Below are 25,656 nucleotides of genomic sequence, written 5' to 3' on the forward strand. Positions count from 1 at the left end.
GAATTCGTCAAGTAGAATAGGAAGGCTGGTGAAACAGAGAAAGGAACTTTCATTTGAATAGAGTTATGGGGAGGTGGCCAAAAATATGATTTTGTGTCTTCAGCTGCTATTTCTGACTCAAGCTATTGTCTCCCAAGAGCTCTTATCTCAAATTCCTGGATATGAACTTCTTACTTCCTAAAAATGAGCAAAACAAAGAACAGCAAAATAAAAGCAGATGCTGCTGTGAATAATAGTTCTGTTTCTTCTGCAGTTAATTTTTTTTTTAGCAGTACAAACTTTGGATCCATAGTTTTAATAGACAATGAACTTCATTTAAAAGCTGCTATGTGCCATTTTAAAGTGCTTCCCTTGCATTCAAATAAACTGTTAATCTCGTCCTAATTTTCTTTTACTGACAGCTTTAGAACAAATAGAAAAACAAATATTGAAATTTGGTTTGGAATACTTTATTATATAATACCTATTAAAGGATATCATTTCAAATTAAATTAGTTATCAAAAAGAATTTTGAAGGATACAGGATATGGATAGGTCAATCAAAATTTTAGCTGACACTAACAAAGGCCTGTTGGGCCAAATGGCTGCTTTTACTTTAATTACTATTATCTACGTCGGATGGATTTAGGTTCAGGTTTTATTGTCATGTGTACTTAAGTACAGGATACAAGAGTACAGTGAAATGTTTACAGTGTCGCCACACATGGTTAAAAATCACACAATACCAGGTTATGGTCCAACAGGTTTCATTGGAAGCACACTAGCTTTCGGAGTGCCGCTCCTTGAAGGAGCGATGCTCCAAAAGCTGGTGTGCTTCCAATTAAACCTGTTGGACTATAACCTGGTGTTGTGTGATTTTTAACTTTGTAAACCCCAGACCAACACTGGCATCTTCAAATCATGGCCATACATGGCATTATCTTAGGTATGAAATACAAAATCTTAGTTACAGAAGTAGAAAAATAAAGATATAAGTTAAAATGTTCCGCACTACAGTTGTCTTAGTATAAAAGTGGAAAAATAAAGAAATAAAGTTTAAAAAGTCAATTTAGCAATTATTCATTCCTTCTACAGTAATGTAGTTTTGAAGTATGCTAAAGTCTGTTGTGGCAGTTGCTGAACATTGTCTGAAGTGATCTGCCAGCAATTCACTTTTAAAAACAAGTTAGCCCACCAGCTTCGTTATCTTGTCTCGATCTTGTATCAAACAATTGCTTTTTTTTTAAGAATTGAAAGCTCAGTGAACAAAGCTTTAAATCTACGTCCAATCTTTGGATGTTTGTCGGATCTTTAAACCCAAAGGTTGAGCCAGTGGAAGTCTGGCAGAATGGAACCCCTACAGTGTGTAAAATTGCCATGTCCATAAAATGCAGGACAAATCTAGTCTGGCCAATTACAGGCTCATTGATGTTCTCTCAATCATCAACAACATGATGGGAGGTGTTAGCAATGGTGCTCTTAAATGGTAATAACTCAACAATAACCTGCTCATCAGTGCTCAGTATGGTTTCTGTCAGGGTCTCAGTTCCAAACCTCATTACAAGCTTGGTCCAAACGTGGACAAAGGAGGTTAACAAGCTTCTCAATGGTCTGGACATTGCCGACAGAATGAATGTAAACTGTTTCAACCTCATCTGATTGAAATCCAAGAAGAAAATGCCATTGACGTGACTTGTAGAATTTGAATATGTAGTTGACAGTGTCATCTGCACCGTTTTGAAAGAGAATCTTCAAGTCTCACATAATGCCTTCACAGAAGCATAACTGAGAAACTGGCCTCAGCCACCATCTCAGGACGACTCAAGTCCTTTACCAAACTATCACATGGCAAGTTCTGGTCTATCCCTCAATTAAAATCAACAGCGAAATCTTCCCAAATGTGGAAGGTTTCCACTACGTACGTTGACATTGATGCAGCGATTCAACATTGCATTGATGCATGAGCACTGCCTTCAGATACCTCTGGATGAAGGTCTCGATTAACCATGACTTCTATGCTGATACAAAGATCCTTGTGTAAAGGCAGTTATTCTTCTGAACATTTGATATGGTTCAGAAAAATGGACTCTGTACCATCAGAGAGACAAGCTCTCTGTATCAGTGGGAGCACATTAGCACTCCTAAAACAAGCATCAAGGCTACGATCTTCATATAGGAGGTTTCATATATGAAACCAACTCCACTGGGCCAGCCATCTGCTTAGGATGCCTCAATTCTGACTGCTAAAGCAAATCCTCTTCACCCAGTTGAGGGAAGGCACTGGAACAAGCAGAACGCAGCGGAAACATTTCAAAGATTCACTGAAGGCTTTCCTCAAGCAAAGCAATAGAAATGTGAATGCATGGGAGACCCAAGCTTTGGACAATCTAACTTGGGAGAATCTACAATATGAAGTGTTCCAATTCTTTGAGAATACCTATTGGCAAGAGGAGGTACAGCAAAGGAACCTGAGGAAAGAATACCAGCATTCCTGAGGCCATTCCCTGCCAATTTGTGAATTGGAAATGTGGCACATGAGCCACTCTAGGTCCAGCAGAATCCACAGCTATTAAGACAGAATTACCTGGATGGCCAATCACAATCATTAGCTTGTGATTGCTGATGATGATGACGGTCGATGTTTTCAACGCTTTGTATTTTGACATGAATTCAGAATGGGGAAGATAGGCTGAGTCTGCCTATTAAGGATGCAAATTTAATCATGTTTCCGAGCCAGTTTTAACTGACTTTACCTACAGTTTTCATCAGTCAAATGTTTTGAAGGGATGGAAGATTTGGTCATATCAGCGATGACCATAACTGGGCTGCACTAAATAGCTTTCAAGGGAGGAGATGGAGAGAAAAATCCATGCTGTACATTCCATTGTTTATTTGTACTAGTATCATTCAGTGGCCTTCAGTAAATTTACATAGGTAGAGCCCAGAGAAACTGTGGTATTGGAAATGCCTTGAGTTTTATTTGTCTCATTTGCTTTAACCAAACTTACAAAGATTGATTGAACTTCACCCTGAGAATAATTGTATATTCACGAAAACATTTTCTGATTAGTTGCAAGCATTGTTTGGCATGCAGCATATTAAACTGTAACGATGAATATTTTTGATATTGAGTCTTGCAGAGGAGCAATAACAAGACTATGTACAGAATTACAGAATAATAGAAGGGTTATAACTCAGAAGAAGGGCATTCCAGCTCATTTTCCCCAGGTAACCTCAGCCAAGAGCAACTCTGTTAGTCCCACACCCCACCTTTTTACTGTGACCCTACACATTTAAGTCATATCATTGAAGAGCAGGTCTTTTTGATTTGCAACTTCCTTTTTAAAATGGAACAAAGTGTTTCAATCCTAAAACCTGATGCTTCTATTGTCACAGAGTTGTTTTAGCGTTGTAGTTTACATTATCTTTTCCTTAATTGACACTCTGAACTAATCAATTTTGCCTTGACTGACACAAAAATAAAACTAGTGGCTCGACTATGGCTAACAAGGGAAGTTAGGGATAGTATTAGATCCAAGAAAGGGATGTACAAATTGGCCAAAAAGAGCAGAAGACCTGACAAGAGGGAGCAGTTTAGATTTCAGTAAAGAAGGACAAAGGGATTGATTTAAGTGGGGGAAATAAGAGTTTGTGAGTAAGCTTATGGGGAATGTGGAAACTGTAAAAGTTTCTGTAGGTATCCAAAGAGAAAAAGACTAGTTGAGAGAAATGTAGGCCCCTTACAGTCAGAAACGGGAAGTTGTAATGGGGAAGAAGGACATAGCAGTTCAATTAAGTACATGTTTTGGTTATGTTTTCACAAATGAGGAACTGAAGGAAATGATGTTGGAGAAATTGATAGGATTAAAGGCTGCTAACTCCCCGGGGCCCAGTAGATTATGTCCCAGATTACGTCAAAAGTACATCCCAGAGTACTTATGAAAATGACCCTAGAAATAGTGATGCATTCATGTTCATCTTTTGAAGGTTTTATGCACTCCGGATGTGTTGAAGTTTGCTGATGTAACCCCACTATTTAAAAGAAAAAGGAGGTAGAGAGTAAACAGGGGAATATAGATCCATTAGTCTGAAATTAGAAATGGGAGAAATGTTAGAGACTATTGTAAAAGTTTTAATAACAGAACACTTAAATGAAAGGGAAACCATACTTAATAATTTGACTGGAATTCTTTGAGGATATAACATAGAATTGATAAAGCCAGTGGATGTGGTTTACTAAACTTTCAGAAGGCTTCCAATAAGGTCCCACATAAGAGATTAGCACGTAAAATTTAAAGCACATGAAATTGGGTAAAGTATACTTTTCATGGATAGAGAACTGCTTGACAGACAGGAAAGCAAGTGTAGGAATAATTGGGTATTTTTCTGGGCGGCATCCAGTGACTAGTTAGGTACTGAAGGGATCAGTCCAGGACCCCAGCTATTCACAATGCATATTAATGATTTAAATGAAGAAATAGAATGTAATATCTCCATGTTTGCAGATGAGACAAAGCTGTGTGAGAGGATGAGCAATGAGGAGCATGTAAAGACGCTTTAGGTGTATTTTGAATGAGTTGAGTGGGCAGATGCATGGTAGATGATGTATCATGTGGATAATTGAGATGATCCACTTTGGTTGCAAAAACAGGAAGGCAGTTTATTATCTGAACGGGATAGTTTGGGTATGGGGGAGGTGCAGTGACACTTGGGTGCCTGTACGCACCAGTCACAGAGTGCAGTCAATGGTGAAGAAGGCAAATAAGACTTTATGGCGAGAAGATTTGAGTACTGAAGCTGGGATGTCTTGCTGCAATTATGCAGGGCTTTTGTGAGACCACTCTTGGACTACTGTGTGCAGTATTGATCTCCTTAATATAAAGAAGGATGTTCTGGCTATTGACAGATTACAATGAGGGTTTACAAGACTGATTCCTGAAATGGCAACACTGATGTATGAAGAGAGACTGGATCAATGAGGACAATATTCACTGGAATTTAGAAAAATGAGGGGGAATCTCAAAGAAACCTTTAAATTTCAACAGGACTAGACTATGTAAATGCATGAAGAATGTTCTTAATGACAGGAAGTCCATAACCAGGGGTTACAGTTTAAGGATACAGGATAGGTTCTTTAGGATTGAGTTGAGGAGAAATTACTTCACTGTGTGGTGTCCCCATGGAATCCTGCACTACAAAAAGCGATTGAGACCAAAATATTGAATGTTTTCAAGAAAGAGATAGATATGGTTCTTAGTGATAAAGAGATCAAAGGGAGAAAGCAGAAATAGCGAACTGAGTTACGTGATCAGCTGTGATCAGAGTGAATGAATAGAAAGGTTTAATGGCCTATCTTTGCTTCTGTTTTCAATATTTCTTTGTTTCTTACTCTTCTGCTCCATGTCTTCCTGTCCCCTTTGCCTTCACACCACAGAAAAGAACTCAATGTTTTAAATTACTAAATACTGAGCAGCAATCTTCAATAATGTCCCTAACTTCCCCATGTGGCACATCTTCCGATCCCTTTCTCATGACCGTTTTGACTGTATTAATAGAAATACCAAGTCCACAATATGGCAATGTTTTTGTCATGGATTATGCTTCATTGTGATATAGTATGACTTTTTTTTATATTTGAAATCCATTAGAATTGTAGAAGTCAGTTATTTTCAGTTTGAAAATGCTTCAATATGTTTATCATAACTCTATGCTGCAAAAAATATCTTGCTTTCAAGGTTTCTTAGTAAAGGCTGGGAAAACTGTAGAAAGCTTGTTTCATGGATCTGATTTATGACTGTTTGAACGAAAGAATACTGTCTCTTAAAGCAAGATATTTTCCAAACCAGACAGTTTTAAGACACTTCTATGGGTCTCTAAATGGGTTTGCTTTCATAAATATCAAAATTAATGCTATTGAAGAATGAGTTTTGTTTTTGTTTGGAGAGTCATGTTTAATATTTTTGACTTAAAATATAAGATTTTTAAAAGAATGTATTAAAGTATAGCAGATAAGTACATTTGTGGTTTATACAAAGCTATAATGTATGGGTGGTTCAGAGGAAAAGAAAACATACTTTTATTATTGATGCTCCAGCAAGTTTTAGCGGAAGCAGAGCTGAGTTTCTGTGGAGCCATAGCATGGGTCAGACCCATATACAACATTCCTGCTTCCGTGTTTAACAACCTGAGGAGCAAAACATCCAGTAACAAGTGTGTGAAAATTCTGTATCTTGGATTGCAGTTTGTTGCTCTGACATCCTGCAAGCCAGTCCTGTCCGTTCACAAACGTCAGGGCTGGTTCCTGACAGCATGCTATCTCTGCCTGGCCTGGGTTCCTTTCATTCAGGATTCATTGTGTGGAAGAGGGTTTGGTCAGGAATTCGGGTTCCTGCGAGTAATGCTCTCTCCCAGCCCCTTCAGCATTGACAGATGCCTGTTGTTGTGGACAAAAGAATTGGCTCATTGCTCCCTCTGTTCCTCCTTGCATCCGAGGTTGGAATTTGCCCTGTCTACTGTTTGTGATAATGCATGAAAAGATAACTAAATAAAACCATTGCCAAATTTGTTTAACTACACTGTCAATTTTGCTGAGACTGAATTCAGAGATAGGATTTACAAGAAAAAAATAATGAAGAGGAATAAGAAAGAAAAGCATTGGCTGTGTATTTTGTTTTTGGTTTATTTGAATTTGAACTTGTGCACATTTTCACATATATATTTTCATTTCTTCCCATATTGTGTGAAAGGAATAAAAGTACTTTCTATTTAATAGGCTTGGAACCATAAAGTAAAAGCTCTGGCTACCTGTAAAAAGCAAAGGTTTTACACATATGAAGAGATAATGAGCCTCCTCGTCTTTTTTTTAGTCGTAATAACCTATAGCCCCCTGAACAGCTGATGCCAACATGATTTGTCTGTTGTGCTGTATTACCAGCTCCATCTAGTGGTTTTATCTTTCCGCGGTTAGACTGTCTAAGTCGGCTCTTCAGGATTTCTTGTGAAATGCTTCACTAAAATTTGTTGTTGTGTTTAAAATATCATAGTCTTCATTTCTTTTCCACCATATCTTAAGGTTTTCAGCCACCAATGTGTGACTTTAACTTTCAAACTAATTGAAGAGTTAATTGATTTTTGTTGATGCTGTGTTACACTCATTGTGAGATGGACTTTTGGTAAGTTTTTAGTTACAAGAGAAAATAAACACATGACTGGTAAGACTTGCTGATTTTTTTTTTAACCCACACTTATGAAAGTGATCTACAACACATTCAATCTCAGTGTAATCAAGCATTTTTTTAAAACAAAACTGAATTGTTTGCCACAAATAGATCAATAGAATAAGGGAAAGCTTTGGAAGTTTTTGCCTTATGTGTGCTATGGGGTAACTTTCAGAGAAAGTAGTCCAGATGGCACCAGTACACTACAGCCCTATGGGTTTTTTGTCTTTACTGCAGAGGAGGGAAACTTCACTGAAGCATAAACTATTACCCTTGCATTTCAACAGAGCTAACTCGTCATCAGTCAGATAATAAGGATGTGGTGGTGGTGGGGGGGATGTGGTGGTGGTGGGGGGGGTTGGTGGGGAAGGTAATTAAGCTTGTAGCTAAGCTCTTCAGCTGTGGTACTGTAGGAGCATAGGAAACTGAACAACACTCTTGGCCTAGTTATGAAGAAGCCTAAGAGTTGTCCTTCCCTGACAGATTTCACATGGGTGGGTCAGCCTTGCCAGCAGGAGGCTTTAAGAAAACACTAATAGCTTCCAGCTGTGTGGAAAATCAGGCTCTTTAGAGTCAAAATGGGAGATTTGAATTTCAAAGCATGCTAATGCTTTCATTTCTGTTCACTACCATTTGGCCATAAAAGATTATTTTCCAATATGTCAGCCCAATTGATGGCCAGTGGTCCGAGAATGAAAGGGAAACAAGCAAGCAGGGAAATTTGTACATTGGTGAATCCGCCCTCCAAGCTGGTGTGGCTTTTGTAGAAAGACCTACCATGAGATGAGGGGATCTTAATAACCATTCATCAATTGATCATTGGCTGATCATTGACTGCTATGTTATTCAGTTTATCAAGTCTTGCACAAAAGTCAGAAAAGGCTTTATTCAACTTTGTTAAAGCAAACTCTTAGAGTAAAATGCTTTATTTGAATTCATTTTGGCTTTTTATTATTATTATTTTCTTTCCTCTTTTGTTAATGTAGCCTAACTTAAATGAGTCCTTTTATTTGGTGGTTTGAATATATGAAACTATTAATTCCATTATGAAAGCCCAATGGGAAGCAGGGAGCAGATGGGGTAGAAAACTTTGGTTGCTTTCAATTTGTGTCAATGAGGTTTCAGTTCTTTAGAATTAACTCACTTAATACCTCCTGTGTGAAGTCATGAATTCACAGTGTATCAGATTTAGGTAATTAGTGGCCGGTAAATAGCTAAAGTTGAGCTAACCTGGAGAAAAGTCTTGATATAGTTAGTGTATTGTTACTGAATTGTGATTGTGTGAAATATGTTGTAAGGTTTCTTGCTTTCTCTAAACAGGTTTATTGCGTTAAATTATTTTTTTCTGATTTAGCTATTTGATATTGTGTTCATTTGATGTTCCATCTAAAATTTTTGATTTTTTACTTTTAATTACATTGCTAAAATTTGAATTAACAGCTAGTTGTTTCAACATTTTTAATAATTTCTGTTTAGCTCAAATGTTCAATTGTTTGTGTTATTTAATTGGCTGATTAAACCCATTGCTTACGGATTTTTTTCTTAACCAGTCATAATATACTTTTGAATGGGGAAGCTAAAACTATTATCAGTACTGGAAGTTGAAGTTGAAATGTTTTTGTTGCAAACATTTGCTTTTTAAAAAAAAACATAATTTAGAATTATATTCACTACTTGTGCTGCATCTTGTAATCCTTTGATAGTACCTTGAATGAAAATGTTTGCATCTGGGGACCTGAGCTTGATTTGTCACTATTTAAGATTGCTGCTTCAATTTGTGGGTGCCAGAAAATTAGGTTCACATTTTAGTCACTGATTTTCCTGCGTCTATTACCAAGAATAGTTGAAGTGCAGTGAGTCGCATTGATTGCAAACTGTAGCCACTTGGGTTAAACCATACTCAGGGAGGCTGCCACATGTGTGGTACCTTTTCTGTAATTAAATAACCCAAAGATAAAGGCCTTATCCCGATGACGGTTACAGAAAACACTAGAGGAGTATCCGATGCACAAGCATCCTTGTCTTGTCATTCCTTTCATTGATAGACCACTAGGTGAGAATCCCTCAGGAATTGGTTCATGTTAATGTGGATCAATTTGAAGCCGCAATTACTGTTGTGAGGATATGGTCCTGGCATTTAGAAGAGCTGTTTCAAGAAAAAAAGACAAAAAAAAAGTGAAATTGTTAGTGGTCTAAAATGCATGTCTGTGGTATAATCCTTTGATAGCTGGTGTATGTTGTAGAAGAGCTGACAATTATTGCTGTTCATAACCCTTTGAGGTGCTCCTGACAACACTGGATTTTTTTTCCTTAAAGAGCTGCATTACATTAGGAAACAGCTTATTGGCTGCTGCACTGCTGTGAGTGTTTGTTAACTGACATCAGTTGTCAGAGAGCCATGGATTGATCCATATGTGAACAGAGCATATTCATAGCTCTCAAAAAAGGTCAGTTTTTCCTGTGTTCCCACATGGATTTCATCAGCGGTTTAAGGCGGCTACAGGGAAAAAATGCATTTGCACTGACAGAGGCTGATTGCTGGGGGATCTGCATTCAGACACATGTGAATCATATGCTGTAAGGAAGGCAGAAGGAATGCTACAAGCAGCGTAGTGGAAGGATTGCTAAGAGTGAGGACAAACAAATCAAAGAAGGAAAGGTTTACATTTCCGTTTCTGTAAGGAACGACACAGCTTATCTGAAGACTTCACAGCAATATATCCCTGTGTCTGACGTCTTCCTTGCCCTCCCCTGCGTTGGACCTAGTAAGAAAGGTACAGTAAAAGAAGTCAGATGAGGGTCTCGGGCAGAGATAATTTGTGCATACATCCATGTCATTGTTCTGCCTGAAGAGATTGGGCTTGGTTCAAGGCCACATGTGCTCCTGTCATCATTCACATTTCTGCTCCAAGTACAATTCGGAGTGTCAGCTCTCCATCTGTCTCTGCCTGGCAAAAGCACGCACCCAGTTTCCTGCCTCTAGGTAGGATGCCGCAGCAAGCCTTATGGCTGTCTGTTTTTTTTTCTGATCATTCCAGAGCAGGAGACAGTAGGTCTCCTGCCTTCAGTTTTGCATTTTTTTTAAGGAGAGTAAAAGTGTGTAGCTCATTGAGTAATGCCAGGTGAGTCTTGTGGAGGTGGCCTGTTCACCCATCATATTTAACATTGACAGGATATTTTATTTTAGTTACTGTCAAGATGGAAGTGAAATTATAACCATTTATTGACTTGATGATAGAGTCTTGTTTTGTATGCAACGTGTCACATTTTATTAGTCACGCAATGTGTATTATCTGTTTAACCATGTGACTGATAGTTTAATATTATCTTAAGATAAAATATGTATCAGGAGAGCCTGAAAGTGCACAGCTGTCTGTTTCCAGATTATTTGGTTAGAAGTCCAGAAGTGGTTGCAGTTTAAAGGAGAGTACACATTGCAGATGGTGTTTTGAAATTGTATATGCTTACTTGTACTGCTGTGTAGGTATTACCAGTTGTTGAAGGTTTTTCTTAGGGAGTTGTTGTATGGTCTTAGATAACCAACAGAACATTTTTTTTTGTCTATTTTACCAGAGCTATGAAACTTAACATTATATCTGTCCTGTTACTTGGCGGGTCTTACTTGTTTCCAGCACCTTTTTTTTTGTTAATTTGTTTCAGGCCACAGCTACGCACCTGAAGATGTTTCTACGTACTGTATTGTTTTCCTGGTGATATGTGAAAGCCCGTGTGCTGTACTATACTGTCAGCCTTTGTAATGTGGTGCCTAAAATGCAAATAACAGATGTGTGCAACCACAAGCATGTGCAGGATTTAATCTACTTGAGCAAATCTGACACTTGGCTATTTTTCTTGACACCCATCTGTACTATAGTCTGTTAGAATGGTCTTCACAACCTGCCCCTCGTGATGTACTTGCATTCCTTTATCATTCAGAATAGAACTAGTAAGATCATAACTTTTTCAAAAAAAAGTAATTGGGGTTATAACAGTTAATTTCTAACCCTCTTTGTAGCAAACGTTGAGTAGTTAAAGCTTAAATGGGCAAGAGAACTCAGTGACTCTGTGTTCAACTCAGGAACTTCTCTCAATGCTAATTTGGATAAATCAGGAGCCTTTTTAAAAATAGATTTCACTGTAATAATGCATTTTCCTGCTTTTTTTTGAATGTCACAACTTCTAACCAACAGCCCTGCATATTCAATGCTATGAGTTGACAACAAAATAACCATAAGCATGCTGAAATGTTCTTTTTCCATATTTTGGTGTTAAAACAAAATCTCTGGTTATCATTATTAGCAGTAGCACAGAATGCAAGAAGTTAACTGGCAAGCAGTAAAAACACAAGGAAACCATTTAACAAAAATGACTGCAGTGAATACAGAAAAGTGAATAAGCTAACATTCTATTAAAAATGTTAAAAATCCACATTGCCTGCATTAACTTGGCTTTCATTTGGCCCTATTGTCCTATAATGTGCGTTTCTGCCAACACTTTAAATGCAAGACAAATATAAAATTCTGTTGGTGTAAACAAGTATTTGTGTGGAGCTCTGCCTTTGGGAGTCATATTACTATATTTTGGTTTTATGTATTGGTATGTATTTCAGGTTGAGATGTGCTCAAATATGGATTTAGACATGCTTTGCTCATAAATATGCAAGCAGTAAACTGTGTGTTGTCAGGCTGTTGTATATGGAGGAGAGTATTCAAGTGAGAGGCTACTATAGTGTACAATTTCACAAAGCAAATCTTGTGAACCCTGTACAGTACTTCCAAAGAACAGATGCAGGCTTATAAATACAGCACCATTAATGCATCTGGCATTGCTCAGGGTCATTTCCGTGAAAGACCATCAGTGATCATGGTCATTGTAGTACAAAATGATACTGTTCTGTTAAAAATGGCCTGGCATTAGGTCAGACCACCCTCTTAACTTCTGCTGTCCAGATGTGGCTACAGCTCATTTTCTTTACATTTCAAAAATTGGTTCTGTTTTCAGAATCTGGTTCTACTTAGGACATCTCCATCCTGGGGCGCATTTCATAAATTGTCCACATATTTTTCTTAGCAGAGAACTTAACTGGCTGTAATTTTTAACACATGGCTATGTCATGTGATATTTTCAAAACACTTGCAGACAGCACTGAGCAAGTCCCAATAGAAATAAACAGCCTTTCTGCCGCCAGTCTTTTTTTAATAAGTATAAAAGACTTACCTGCACTTTATTTGGGGAAGAAGCTTTATTTTAATGTAAATTTCTATCTGTTTGGTACAATTGTGACATCCTGAAAATGAGTAATTTGTTGCACCTTTGGAATTTGACTTCAATGAAGACTGTTCAAATCTGCAAACATTCTTTATTTTCCTTCTAACTTGAAATATTTATTGTGCTTTGACCATTACCTATAAGCAGTTGGTCATGCTTTGTTCTGTGAGTTGTCCAGTCTGTTTTCTAGAGGGCATGTCAGATTGTTCAGTAGTTCTCAAAGATGACAGAAGTCCGATTCTTTTCTTGGTCTTATTTCTGTAAAAATGCTTTCACATAAGGTTAGTTATGGTTCAATCTGATAGTTTAGAGGTTGTCTCAAGTTCTTGCTAATGATTTAAGGATTGATTTTGTATAATTTCTTTTAACATAAAGTACTTGAATAATACCAGTCACCCTGAAACACAAACTAAAACATTAGCCATTTGTTTATAACAGGCTGACTAATCTAATGAACCAAATGATTTTCATATTATGGGTCCAGAGACCTCATATGCTGTGGCAGCTTTGTTCCAGCAGTAGAACCATCCTGAAGAGTCGTCTACCAGATTCGTGTAGGTCACATATGGCTTCTCTAGACAAGCAGCATCCTAAGCTGGGCCAAGAGTATTGAACATGAAATATTTTGGTTTGAAGCATCTAAGGAAATATTCTGAGAAATTTAAAGAAAAAGAAAATGACCTGTGCAGAATCCCCATCTGAGGATTAAATTTGTGTTTACGTTTAGTTCAAAAAAAATTCAAAGCAGACATTTTTTTTGCTTTCTGCCTAAGTATTGCCTTGTGGTTTTGTGCTTTTCATTTTATGTTTCAGTATTTCAATACTGGACGTGGCTTTCTGTAGATGGGGATAGTCACAGAAATTCACTGATGACTGCTTAAAAATTGCTAGTCAAAGGCTAATGTACTGACTACTGCTTTCATGCTGGTTCTAAGAAAAAAAATCAGGTTGATTAATGCAAAGTGCGGTGTAACGAATAAATAGGGAATATATTTCAGTACTGTAATGGCATCCCTCTCTAAATTGATTTTAAAACTGCACAGAGCTCTATAAGAATCGTTAATTTTGCTCATGTTTCTAAAATACACTTACCATAATAGTCTTAGAAAAAGAATGCTGCCACCATTTTCTTTGGATTTAAATGAAAAGGCCTTTGACCTTGTCTATAAAACAATATCTGAGCAAGCTTTTGTGCTACAGCAATTGGTAGCTCTCCCGCAGGCACTGTGCAGATAGCCTGCTGCAGTCCCACAGCCCTCACCTTATTTAATATAATGGAATAAAACTACTTTTGGAACCACCTGGTACAGATGAGGCAACCCCAGGGACGTGCTCTTCAGGGATTGAGGAACCGAATGCTAAGAAATGTGAAAAATCTAAGGGGACAACTGGGGGATTGCAGAAAAAAAACAGTGCAGGGACACTAATACATCTTCCTGACAAGCAGAGGTTTGATGGGACATGTACTGCACACTGTTCCATCTGGTGCTTATGATTGCATGGCATATTAGCGTGCTGCAAGTTCATAATGTATTCAAGGCGAGAAATCATCCCCTGCATATCAAGTGAGCTCTCCTTCCCAAGGCTGCCTTTGAATCTTGATGATCGTGTCTTGCATGTTCCACCTGTGTTCTACAGGACGAGATTTTTTTTTTTCTGTGCACACCACAAGAGACGTGCACCCTATGCATCTGCTGCAGTGGTGGATCTGCTTATTTATGTAAACACACAAGTTGGATTGTAATCAAACTTACCAGTGGCTTATTAGAATCGTAAACCAATTCTCCTATCCAACCTCTAATTATAGAGATAATTACTATCAAACAGCTTGAGTTAAGGGGTTGGGTCACAAGTGCAGATATATTCAGCATTGGTTACAGAACCATCAGCCCAAGCCTTTTGGCTCACAGCAGAATTTTCACTGCACTCCCAGGCATTCATACTGAAGAGACCCCACAGTACCACAGTTCATGGTATTTGGTCCTGGCACAACATATTAGTTTTAAATTTCAGCATAAGTTTCGGTTGCAATTGAGGATGTTTCCAATTATCCTCCTTGGTTGGTGATAACATTTCAAAACATTAACCTTCATTACAGTATTCTGCCTTTATAATTAAGATGTAATGTCGCTTTGTTCAATCAGGCTACTTGTTAAATTCAGAGAAATATGTAGGAGTGAGAGTGGGTAATCTGAAATATTTCAGCAAATGTTTGCAAGATTCCATGAATATTTCAACCTATAACACGCAAACTGTAAATGTCCACTTTTGGAGATACAATGTGCACATCACTTTGCACATTTGAACACTAGAATCCCTGGAAACCAAATCCTAAGTCACCCACTTTTAAAACGGACTGAATAATTAATATAGCCTGTGTGTGTAGTGAAGTAATTCCGTTCGCTTTATATACCGTCATACATTGAGGATTTTCACACATTGGATGCTATTAGATAAAGGAATTTGGCAGTCATTTTCAGTCAGCTTCTCTTTTTAACAATTTTTAAAAGCAAACTCTCAAAATTGCTTTATCTTTTTGTCCCTGTCTTTTGAATTGGCTTTTAACTTATTTAGACTCCCAAGTTGTATGTGCCATCATCTTGAAACAAAATTTATTTCATGTTATTGCTCTCAAATGTTTGTTTCTCTTTAGCCTTTGACATATGCATAATTATTTTCAAATTAAAGGCTATGACTGGTATCTTCTTTGAAAAATAAATGCACTTCAAGTAAGTGTTTCTTTTCTAGACAGCGCAAAGGAAGTTAAATCAACATTTCTATGACCATGCTTTTAAATTTTGAATCAAGTATTGGAGAAACCTTTTACCATTTTGAGCTGAAAAGATTATTTTGTACACTTAAACTATAGTTTTCCAAAAAAGAATCATCATTCAGAGTGATTATGCTATCCAGAACAAATGGAACTGATTTATAAATACTCAAACCACATTTTCTGAGTTTATATCAAGTCACTAACTTTACTAGAGGCTTGCATTTTTTTTGGACATGGATTAGGACTGGCCCATTACTTCAACATTATCTCCATCATGAATTGATTGCGCTAAACAGCACTGAATGAGTTGCAGATGGTGGCATTACATTTAATTTGGAGGACCTCTCAGCTCTGGCTCCATCTGATCCAGGCAGGTTGGCTGTGCATGAAACCTTCTGGCTGACACCAAACTGTCAGCACAGTAGAAGCATGTGTCTGCTGGGTTGGGGAGGCAGTTTTAATCCTCAGCAGAGCTGTGCTGCAGATGGAGATGCTTGGGTGACTATTTTGGATAGCTTTCAAGATTTCGTAAGGAAGTTCTGTATTAGGACTAATTGTGTGTGCTAAAGTGTAGAGATACACAGAAGTAACATGATTTCAGATTTATAATTACAGTTTATGCTTCAGTACTTGTAGAATGCTGTGATATTTAAGCATGAGGGATATATGCCTCTTGTATAAGTAACAGATTAATTCCACAGGCTTCTCTCCCATGTGTTTTGGAGTTGGTTATCTGGACAGTCTTTTTTTAACAGTACAGCATGAGTGTTAGCAGAATGGAAACCAGATGGGCGAGCAGTTCTCACCGTTATCTCCCAACCAGCCCTGGCAAGCTCACTGCCCCAACATGTCCGGAATATTTTCCTTTTTATTTAGGAGACCCTGAATTCCCTGTGCTATCTATCTCTCTTTTTCTTTTTCTCTTTCTCTTTCTCTCTGTCGCTCTCTCGCTCACACACTCACACCCACTCTGTCTCTCTTTCACACTCACTCTCACTCTCTAGTAACATGTGGAATGTGGTTGTTAGTCTTGGACTTTAGAACTATATAAAATATTTCTTCCATATGATTTTTGAGGTGAATAGGCAGGGCGCACTGTTGAGCAGCAAAGGCTGGAAAATAGGATCACACTGGCCAGCTTGTTGGGTCCCAAATATGAATTTACTTATACTCTTTTAGAACATAGGAATGCCTCTAAGGAATAACTGTAAACAACTGACATCAAGAATAAAGAAATGACAAAAGTTAAATATATTTTCTATATATGTTTGACCATCTATGTTAGCAGAAAAAATTAACAGTTTTGGAAAAAGCAAATGTCTGGATAAGTTTTTTGATATTGCAAATCTGTGTGCTTTCAGAAAGTTATGTGTATTTTTAAAAATGTTTTCATATTAAAAGTAGTTTAATGTCCAGCATGTGTGTTGCAGGTTTGAATATGACTGAACGTTGTCCTATTTTGATACTTTAGCTTCCAGTAATGTGGCAAGGAATTGCTGCAAATGACAGCAATCAAATAACATTTCATGTATAATATACAATGCATAAGCAAATTCTTGAATGAATTTAGAGAGAGGTCTCCATATTTCATATAAACTATTTATGTTCAGTCATAGTTCAAGGATTCCAAACACCCTGTTATGTAATAGTCTGTTTTATAACTAAAAATGTGATAACGGATATTATAGATAAGAAATACTGTTGGAAATAAAATTCCTAGGACAAGGGACTCTAATCATACCATAAGTCTTTACTTGGATCCATTTGAAATCAAGACCTTCTCTATTCTTTCCACAATTGAGTCTCCTCTATCTAGCAACATTCTTGCTAGTGCAAAATAGAAAGATTTGCTTAGTTCTGGTTATGGTAAAAGCCTAGGTTAAAGCAAGAGGGAAAGTGGCTGCAATAAAAAATGCAATGGGATGTGAAATAGAGGAGAATAATTTGTGAAGAAAAGTTGAAATGTATAATTACACTGGGAAAGGAAATGGAAAGGATGGAAATAACTACGATGCATTATTTGTTCCAAGAATTTCCAGGGCTTGTCCTGTTTAAAATCTTAGCCCTTTAATTATTTGTCCAGAAGCAAAGTATTGAAATATTTTTAGTTTTTGTGAACTGTTTCAAATTATAGATTTCTATCAACAAATGAAAATTATTTTTCAATTTCTTCAAAAACAGATTTTAAAAAGGTGCACTGCATTGAAACTGATGTAACCAGTGTCTAAGAATTAATTATGACTTGTTAAAGTAGCTCTGACTAAATAAGACATCTTCTGCAGTAAATTTCTGAGTATAGTCATACAGTATTCAGTAGGCCATTGGAATCGACCTCACAGTCAGTAATTGACTTTAATTTTGGAACTGGCATTGCATTTTATATTAGCGTGACTTTGAAACTATAATGCTCCCTTTTTAATGTTCATGAGCTATGAGTTTCCAGATTGCTGCTTGTACAGTTAGTTAACACATGCGACCTCTGTGCTAAAACAGAACTGGCATGCGTTAGGTGTTGTCTCCAAGACATTTCGTTCAGATTGCCAGTGTCTTACCTGTATATAAGATTTTTCTTTTGTGTTTATCTTCTGGATCTTTGTTGTTATTACTTATTTTTCTTTCTATGCTTGGGTATATTGGAGTACAAGAGGCTCTTGAAATTGAATTTGCTTTATGCTTGGTACTAAAGAAACATCTTTATATTTTTGAGCCAAAAAACAATTGTCAACCTCTCCAATCTACTAATGAAGTGTCACCATCTGCAACATGCCTTTTTACAATTGTTTTGATCAGGAAATGATTAAAAGATGAAATCACTGCTTTTGGCCACTAGAATTGCATTTTTAGAATGGATTGGTGTTTTCACAGTTTCTTGAGCAACTGATGCCCAGAGGAAGAAGAGAATAATACGAACCCTCTTTTGCTCCCGCAGATCGCACTGAGAAGCACTCCACGATGCCAGACTCTCCTGCAGATGTAAAAACACAATCCAGGTTGACACCACCAACAATGCCACCTCCTCCGACCAATCAAGGAGCACCTCGAACTAGCTCATTCACACCAACGACATGTAATTGAAAATTATTGTGTTTCAATTTCATTTTCTATGTGCTTATCTATTCCAGTCTTTATTATTGCTATTCTATTTGCCACTTTACCAGAAATTACAGCAAGTATTGCACTATGTTGAGAAGGGGATGGAAATGAAGTTCAGAAAGAAACTACCTGGTAGAATTACAATGCAGGTCATGAGTACATGAGCCATAAGTTAGATGGAGGCTGCTACACTGTTAAGTAGCATTTCCAGGGCAAGAATCTAAATTCAATTCAAACAGCTCAAACTCTGCTGAACTAACTTCTGATCCGGTTTTGGGGTTGCATTTATTTATTTATTTATTTATTTATTTCAGTCCTTGTAATGCTTTAACCCTGACGGTCTCACTGGAGCTCTTCTGGCAGGTGTTTAGATAAATATAACCTCATACTTGGCCTAGTATTGGATCTGTACACCTGTTTTACTTTAGACTGACAATGCTATTTTCAGATGTTTCCATGCTGAATGTGTCCTCCCCAGCAAAAGCAAAGTAGATTTCAGCCTGTGCTTATTCAGTTGTAGGTAGCATATGTAAGAAGTAGAATTCTTCTTGCTCTAGAACGTTTTCTATGCTGTAATTTTAGCTAAGACATGTTACAAAGCACACAGTTGTTGCTGACCTGTTTAACGTATGGTGGGAAAAAATTTCACTGTCATTGTTTGCAAGGTTATTGCTTTTAAAGCACTTGGATCTGTTTGCTATTGATATGGAAGAAGTAGTCTGTTTTTCAGTGGGCACAGGTCTAACATGTTGTTTTCATTCCTCTTGTTACAGTAACAAATGGTAGCAGTCACTCGCCCACTACTTTGAATGGGGCACCGTCTCCTCCAAATGGCTTCAGTAATGGAACCTCCTCTTCTTCCTCTTCCTCACTGGCAAATCAGCAGCTACCACCAGCCTGTGGTGCTCGACAGCTCAGCAAGCTGAAGAGATTTCTAACGACCTTGCAACAATTTGGCAATGATATTTCACCGGAAATTGGGGAGAGAGTGCGAACCTTGGTGCTTGGCTTAGTGGTGAGTATTGGGTACAAGCTCTATGCATTGGAATATATAGAAGTTTGCGCACAAATCCTCTGTTTTCTGATTGCTGAACTTGAATCTAACACTTGAAAAGGTGCCTCAGTATTTTGATTTGATGTGCATGGGTGAGAGAGAGATTCAGAATCATTAATGCATCAAAATCATCGGACTCTAGTTCTCCATTTCAGAATCAAAATGTGTTCAGTGGAAAGGAGACTGCATACCACATGCTGCATATGTCACAACATAAGTTGTTTTATTTATAGACGGCACTGTAATGATCAGACTGAGCTGCTAGGGGCTGGACTTCTGCAGCGATGGGAAGACTCTGTGGACCTTTGGAAATTTCAGGCTGGGGGAGGGTGATGGAACTTGGCTATGGAATCCCTGCTTCCATTTCTGACTGAGCCAATTTTTGCTGGCTAAGGCATGCAGGTGAAAAGCATGAACTTAGCAGTGCTGAAGTCAAACAGACTGCAGTTTGACTGTTCCAAGGACTGTGAGCTGCAGTGTCAGATTGCAAATTGATAGAGCGGATGGGAGCACATTTGAAGGGCAGATAGAGTCTGTTTCAGTGTCATAATCTGAACTTTTCTTAAAAAAAAACCCTTTCTCTTAAACTTAGCAAAATAATATGCTTAAGTTATCAGTGAAATCTTTCTGCTTAACTGATTGACAGGCCATCTGATGTAGTTTGAAGAAAAACTTGACAATCAGTTCCAAAGTTTGAATTAGGAATTTGTTGATGCTGTCCTAAAGGTTGTTTATGTCAGCACAAATGCTTGGCTGGGTTTCAAAATTACAGTTATGTCCACTGTGGTAGTTTAGATTTTGCGGTTTGATTAAAGTTTAGAGATTATTAAAGGATTAGCTGACTACTACTGAATAGAAGTAGATTTGTTTTCATAGCAGATTAATCACTTGAGATTTAAAGGCTTTGAGTAGGTTTCATGAATGGAAGCTTTATTTTTACTACTGTGTGTTATGAGTAGAAACCCTTAGATTATTAAAAACTCTTAGATTATTTTCATCTCCAGCTATCTCCTGAGGTGGACTTTGGCTCAGTGACTTTGAAAGTGGCATTAGAGGGAATATCAGGGCTGTAGGGTGAAAGATGGAATGTGTTGTTATGGAGATGACGAGAGTGGTGTGAGTGGGAATATGACCGCTAGAGAGCCTAGTAGCTTTGAAAACAATTGGACACAGTTCCCATGAACCAAATTCTGTCTTAAAACCAGCATGCATCAGTACTTGCACACTTCCTGAGATCTACCTGTGTTGACAGCCTCTCTTCCATAGTGTATCTGCCTCTTCAGAGCAAATGTTGGGTCTAATTGGGTACTTCAATGGGCTATGAAAGTCAGGCAGTTTCCTGACCCAAGCTCTCCACCTCTCTCCATGTGAAAACCCAAGCCTAAAGTTCAAATAATATAAAACTATATCTATCTCTTAAATATTACTGCTCGGTTGACATGAAGTAACTAATAGCATTGCATGATGATGATATTCCCACCACCTCCTGACAGTTCCAAATCTGCCTTGTATTGGGAGTAATAGGCTGAAATAGATGGCATGAAATGGGTGATAACAGATTTGTGACCTGTTTTGCATCCCGCTAGAAAACAAAATTAAAACTGAACTGACACTTTTTTTGCAATTACTCCTTTTTAAGATCATTTTGGCTCTCAGTCATTGAAACTTGCATACATTAGACAGAAGACATAGGAACAGAAATTAGGCCATTGAGCTCATCGAGTCTGCTCCACCATTCAATCATAGCTGATAAGTATCTCAACTCCATTCTCCCGCTTTCTTCCTGTAGCCCTTGATCCCTTTGATACTCTAGAACATATCTATCTTGGTCTTGAATATACTCAGTGACCTGGCCTCCGCAGCTGTTTGTGGCAATGAATTGTTGGATCATCATTAGCAGTTGCATTGGTGGTTCAGTGGTAGAATTCCCACCTCCCATGCAAGAAGCCCGACTTCAATTCCCAGCCAATGCATGGCAGCTCTTTCTTTCTATGGATGGCACAGTGGCTCAGTGGTTAACACTGCTGCCTCACAGCACCAGGGACCCAGGTTTGATTTTGGTCTTGGGCGACTGTCTGTGTGGAGTTTGCACATTCTCCCTGTGTCTGCATGGGTTTACCCTGGGTGCTCCAGTTTCCTCCCACAGTCCAAAGATGTGCAGGTTAGGTGAATTGGCCAACTTAAATTGCCTGTAGTGTTCGGTGCAGAAGCCAGGGGTAAATATAGGGAAATTACTCTGGATGGGTTACTCTTCAGAGGGTCAGTGTGGACTTGTTGGGCTGAAGGACCTGTTTCAACACTGTAGGGAATTTAATCTAATTAGTAGCTTCCTTGAGATACAACTAAATAGTGATTTCTCACATTTGATATTAAATGTTGTACTTTTTGGCTGTTACAGTGGTCAGAAATTGGACTGATCTCATTGTCTGCTGACTGTTCATCAAGAACATGAGAGGGAACATTATATATGTTTGGAGTAAAAGCAGTCCATTTGGTCTGTCAAACTAGATCTGCCATTCAATATGATTATGGCTGATCTGCTTGTTTTGAATTCCTCGTTCTCATGTGCACGCATCATCTGTTAGTGACCAGTCTAGTAAATAAGGAGGAACTGCTTCCACCTACAGTTGGGTTTGCATGCCAAGACATGAATTTCACATAACTGGCCCAGGTACCAGAAGTGGGCTGAGTGGAATTATTTTATAGCAAGTTGCTCTGATCTTAACTCTGTGGCCCCAGAAGGTTTGGAAATAGATTGTTGGAGAATTGGAAAAAGAATTCAAAATGCATGATTGGAAAGAGTAGAACTGAACTGCTAACATTTTGCAAGAACAGGGATGATGGGCTGAATGGCCCCCAATTCTGGAATCATTTACAGGAACTTGAAATTACCACCTCACGTTTTTTGTCTTCTCAATCTCTGAGAAGTTGGAAACCAAAGTGATGCCCCTTTCTGCTCCTCCATTAATGATTTGTTCACTTTCTGAAGACTGTTGAGGCTAATTTTAGTCAATTAATTTTTGAAAAGATGTGTGTTGGAGAATGATGTCTAATACATTTTACAGTTAATTGATAAGCTAAGGTGGTTAATGTACGAATTACATTTGAATGCGAGGTTTTTATCCGAATCAGTGGGATCTTCACAGATCCTGAACCATGTGGGCTATGCTGAGAAATTCAGGAGCATTGCATGAGAAATCAAACATAGTCTTTAATGATGTTAGGACCAAACATTTTTCCAATTAAGTTCCAGACATTAAGGCATGATTATGACTAATGAGCAGCAAGAGGGCTATTAATGGGGATTACCGCTTATTATCACCCTCATTATTATCTAATCTCACTTCATGAAGATGCACTGACCTATTCTCCCACCCGCCAAATAGAAACTAGAGCAACCTCAACATGAAAGTCAGGGAGACTGCAGTCACCTTTTGCTCCTCCAGACCTCCATTTGGGACAGCCAGCACAAGTGTCTCAGGGCATGTTCCATGGACAGCAATCGTCCACATGCCACATCCATGGAAGCTGGCATCTGACAGGTGGGACTAGATTGGGTGGGATATCTGGTCGGCATAGATGATTTGGACCCAAAGCTCTGTTTCCGTAGCGTGACATGTGCCAGACTATCTATACCATTGTGGCCCAGCTCCAATCTGTGATGCCCTTTGGAGCACACAGGCACCTCTCAATGCAATGCTATTACAAACGTATTTTGCACGCAGGGATAGGGCAAAGAGCACATGATTTGGGCTGCATCTCAGGGCTGCTCACTTGCTCTCTTACCACTTGCTCAGTTAGCACTGAACTACCTGCTCCCACAGCATCCTTGCATGGCTTTGCCTTGCCTTTTAACACTTTGTCCCCTTAGTCACATTTTAAAGGTTCATTGTACTTCTGTCTTGCTTTGCAGTTTAGAACAGAGGTAAATCCAGGCTGCTTGTCAGCAGTCAACTTGGGGGATGTGTCACTATATGCAGTGTACTATGGGAATCTCGCGTCTACACCTTGTGCCAGTTCCATACACAATTGAGGGGAGTAGTCCCCAGTCAGTGCCAGGACTGTAAGTCAAGGGCTGCCTCCAGTATTGGTCCATGGGCTTGGGCCTGATCTGTCGGGCAGTTGGGATGGTCAGGAGGTCAGTATCTCAACAGTGTGGGCCATGTGTTGGCTGTGAGTCCAGCGCAACCAGCCTGAGCAGTCCTGGAAAGCCAGGGAGCTGCATGGATATTGATCAGGGCCTGCGTACTAATTTTCTAGGGCTGCCTGTCTGCGTCACCTAAAGATGTGGGCCATAGTCACTACTGATTGGCTATCCTCTGGAGGTCAAAGGTTATCAGGGTGGGGGTCACTGGTGTGAGAGGGAGATTGGGAAAGCCACCTATCAGGATTGGGGTCAGAATGTTCAGATGCAGAGGGAGTGGCCATACTGATGTGGGGGAGCAGGTTGTCTTCTCAGTATATAAATGAAAAAGATGATCAAGCTTGGGAGGGAAACGGGTCATGCGGTTGGAGTTATTCGTAGTGAGTAGCATCCTGACTCCATATGGGGGAGTGGACAGTGCACCAACAGATTGGATATGGCACTTGAACATTCGGAAGCTGGAGGGTTAAAGTGGCCATATGATGACTTTGATAGATTGGGTTGACACTTGGGGCTGTGTGAAGGCTGTGGGGTTGGCAGAGAGGTGGGGAGAGATTGCTATCTGATCTTGCCTAAGGCATGGTGTCTCCTGGCACCACCATGACTCTTTGTGATGAAAGGGCACCTGAAGTGAAGCCAGGGTTCCTGTCGGTTTGCTCCTTGTGCACAGAGTGCATCTGTGGGCATATCAAGCAGACCCTGAGGGTTCTACAGCAAGCTCTCCTTGGCAGCTGCCAACCTGCCTTCAGAGGCAGCCAGAAAATCACATACCCAAGACAGCAGAGTCCCAATTGCATGGTAACCTCTGTATCAGATTATCTAGTGTCCCCTGCTCATGCAATTACACCATTCGTGATGAAGGGCTTATGCCCAAAACATCGATTCTCCTGCTCCTTGGATGCTGCCTGACCTGTTGCGCTTTTGCAGCGTCACTTTTTCTGACTCTGATTTCCAGCATCTGCAGTCTTCACTTTCTCCATGTCTCTGTTTATTGATACCACAAGCTCCACTCCTGTCCGGGGATAAGAAGGTGCCTGGCCTCTAGCAGTCCTCTGGGTGCCAGCAAATGGGGGGCATTTCATCCTTGACCATCCTGAAGGGACGTGGCAACGATGTGCTCACCACAGGAGATGCTCCTGTCACGAGTCTTGCTTACATACTCACCACGGTGGTGTCAGCATCTGAGGATGCGGTAGACAGCCTTGCTAATGCACTCTTTGAGGCTCCTCAGAGTTTGAGGAGGATATATCTCACACGATGGCCAACTTGATGTTGCTCATGGTGTTCCCTCTTACAGGTGCCTGCAAGAGATGAGAGAGAATGTGGTGACCGGCTGCTGTAGGTTGTGGCATTTTGATGTCATAGAGAGGTACAGCTTGGAAATAGACCTTTTTTGTCCAACTCATTCATGCCGATCAGATATCCGAAATTAATCTAGTCCCTTTGCCAGCATTTGGCCCATAGACCTCTAAACCCTTCCTACTCGTGTACCCATTCAGATGCCTTTTAAATATTCTAATTGTACCAGCTTCCACCATTTCCTATACACACTACCCTCTGTGTGGAAAATGTTGCCTCTTATGTGCCTCTTAAACCTATGTCCTCTAGTTTTGGGCTCCTCCACCCTTGGAAACAGACCTCGCCTATTCACCCTATCCATGCCCTTCATGATTTTATAAACCTCTATAAGGTTACTCCTCAGCCTTCAATGCTTCAAGGAAAATAGCCTCAGCCTCTCTCTCTATAGCTCAAATGCTCCAACCTGTACAACATCCTGGTAAACCTTTCGATTTTAACATCTTTCTAAAGCAGGGAGACCACAATTGAATGCAGTATTCCAAAAGTGGCCTAACCCATTGTAGAGCACAGCTGCAAGCTGCAACACAACATCCAATGGGGTATAATCGGAGAGTTGTGCAGTAATTAACTTGGTGTTGAGGGCATGGAAATTTCCACACCACCACAGGAGCAGTCCTGATCCTTGCTGACCAGCACCAAGATCCTCTCCTTGGGGACTAGCAGGTGAATATCAGGCACCCTACCTGTTGCCCTGGCTCTTTCAGTACTGCTGTAGGCTGTTTGCTCCTGGAGTGAAAGAAGGGGAAGAATTGAATAAGATGCAAGTGGC

The 25,656-nt window shown here is 39.2% G+C and overlaps 1 protein-coding gene across 7 annotated transcripts in view; it reads left to right on the forward strand.

Annotated features, from left to right (window-relative positions):
• runx1t1 (RUNX1 partner transcriptional co-repressor 1) overlaps positions 1 to 25,656 on the forward strand; it is a 105,787-nt gene that overhangs the window by 12,645 nt on the left and 67,486 nt on the right. For 4 of the 7 annotated variants that reach the window (XM_072570256.1, XM_072570258.1, XM_072570251.1 and 1 more), the window contains exons 2-3: positions 18,167 to 18,304; positions 19,104 to 19,345. In XM_072570256.1, the coding sequence (XP_072426357.1) occupies positions 18,190 to 18,304; positions 19,104 to 19,345 (357 nt within the window). In that variant the 5' untranslated portion in view covers positions 18,167 to 18,189. Of the gene's footprint in view, positions 1 to 9,599; positions 9,971 to 10,105; positions 10,180 to 10,226; positions 10,319 to 18,166; positions 18,305 to 19,103; positions 19,346 to 25,656 lie in introns of those variants that run through there. The other 3 variants (XM_072570255.1, XM_072570259.1, XM_072570252.1) reach the window with 3 other exon arrangements.

The sequence above is a fragment of the Chiloscyllium punctatum genome, chromosome 5, assembly GCF_047496795.1.
Source record: "Chiloscyllium punctatum isolate Juve2018m chromosome 5, sChiPun1.3, whole genome shotgun sequence".
In the NCBI taxonomy this organism is placed as follows: Eukaryota; Metazoa; Chordata; class Chondrichthyes; order Orectolobiformes; family Hemiscylliidae; genus Chiloscyllium; species Chiloscyllium punctatum.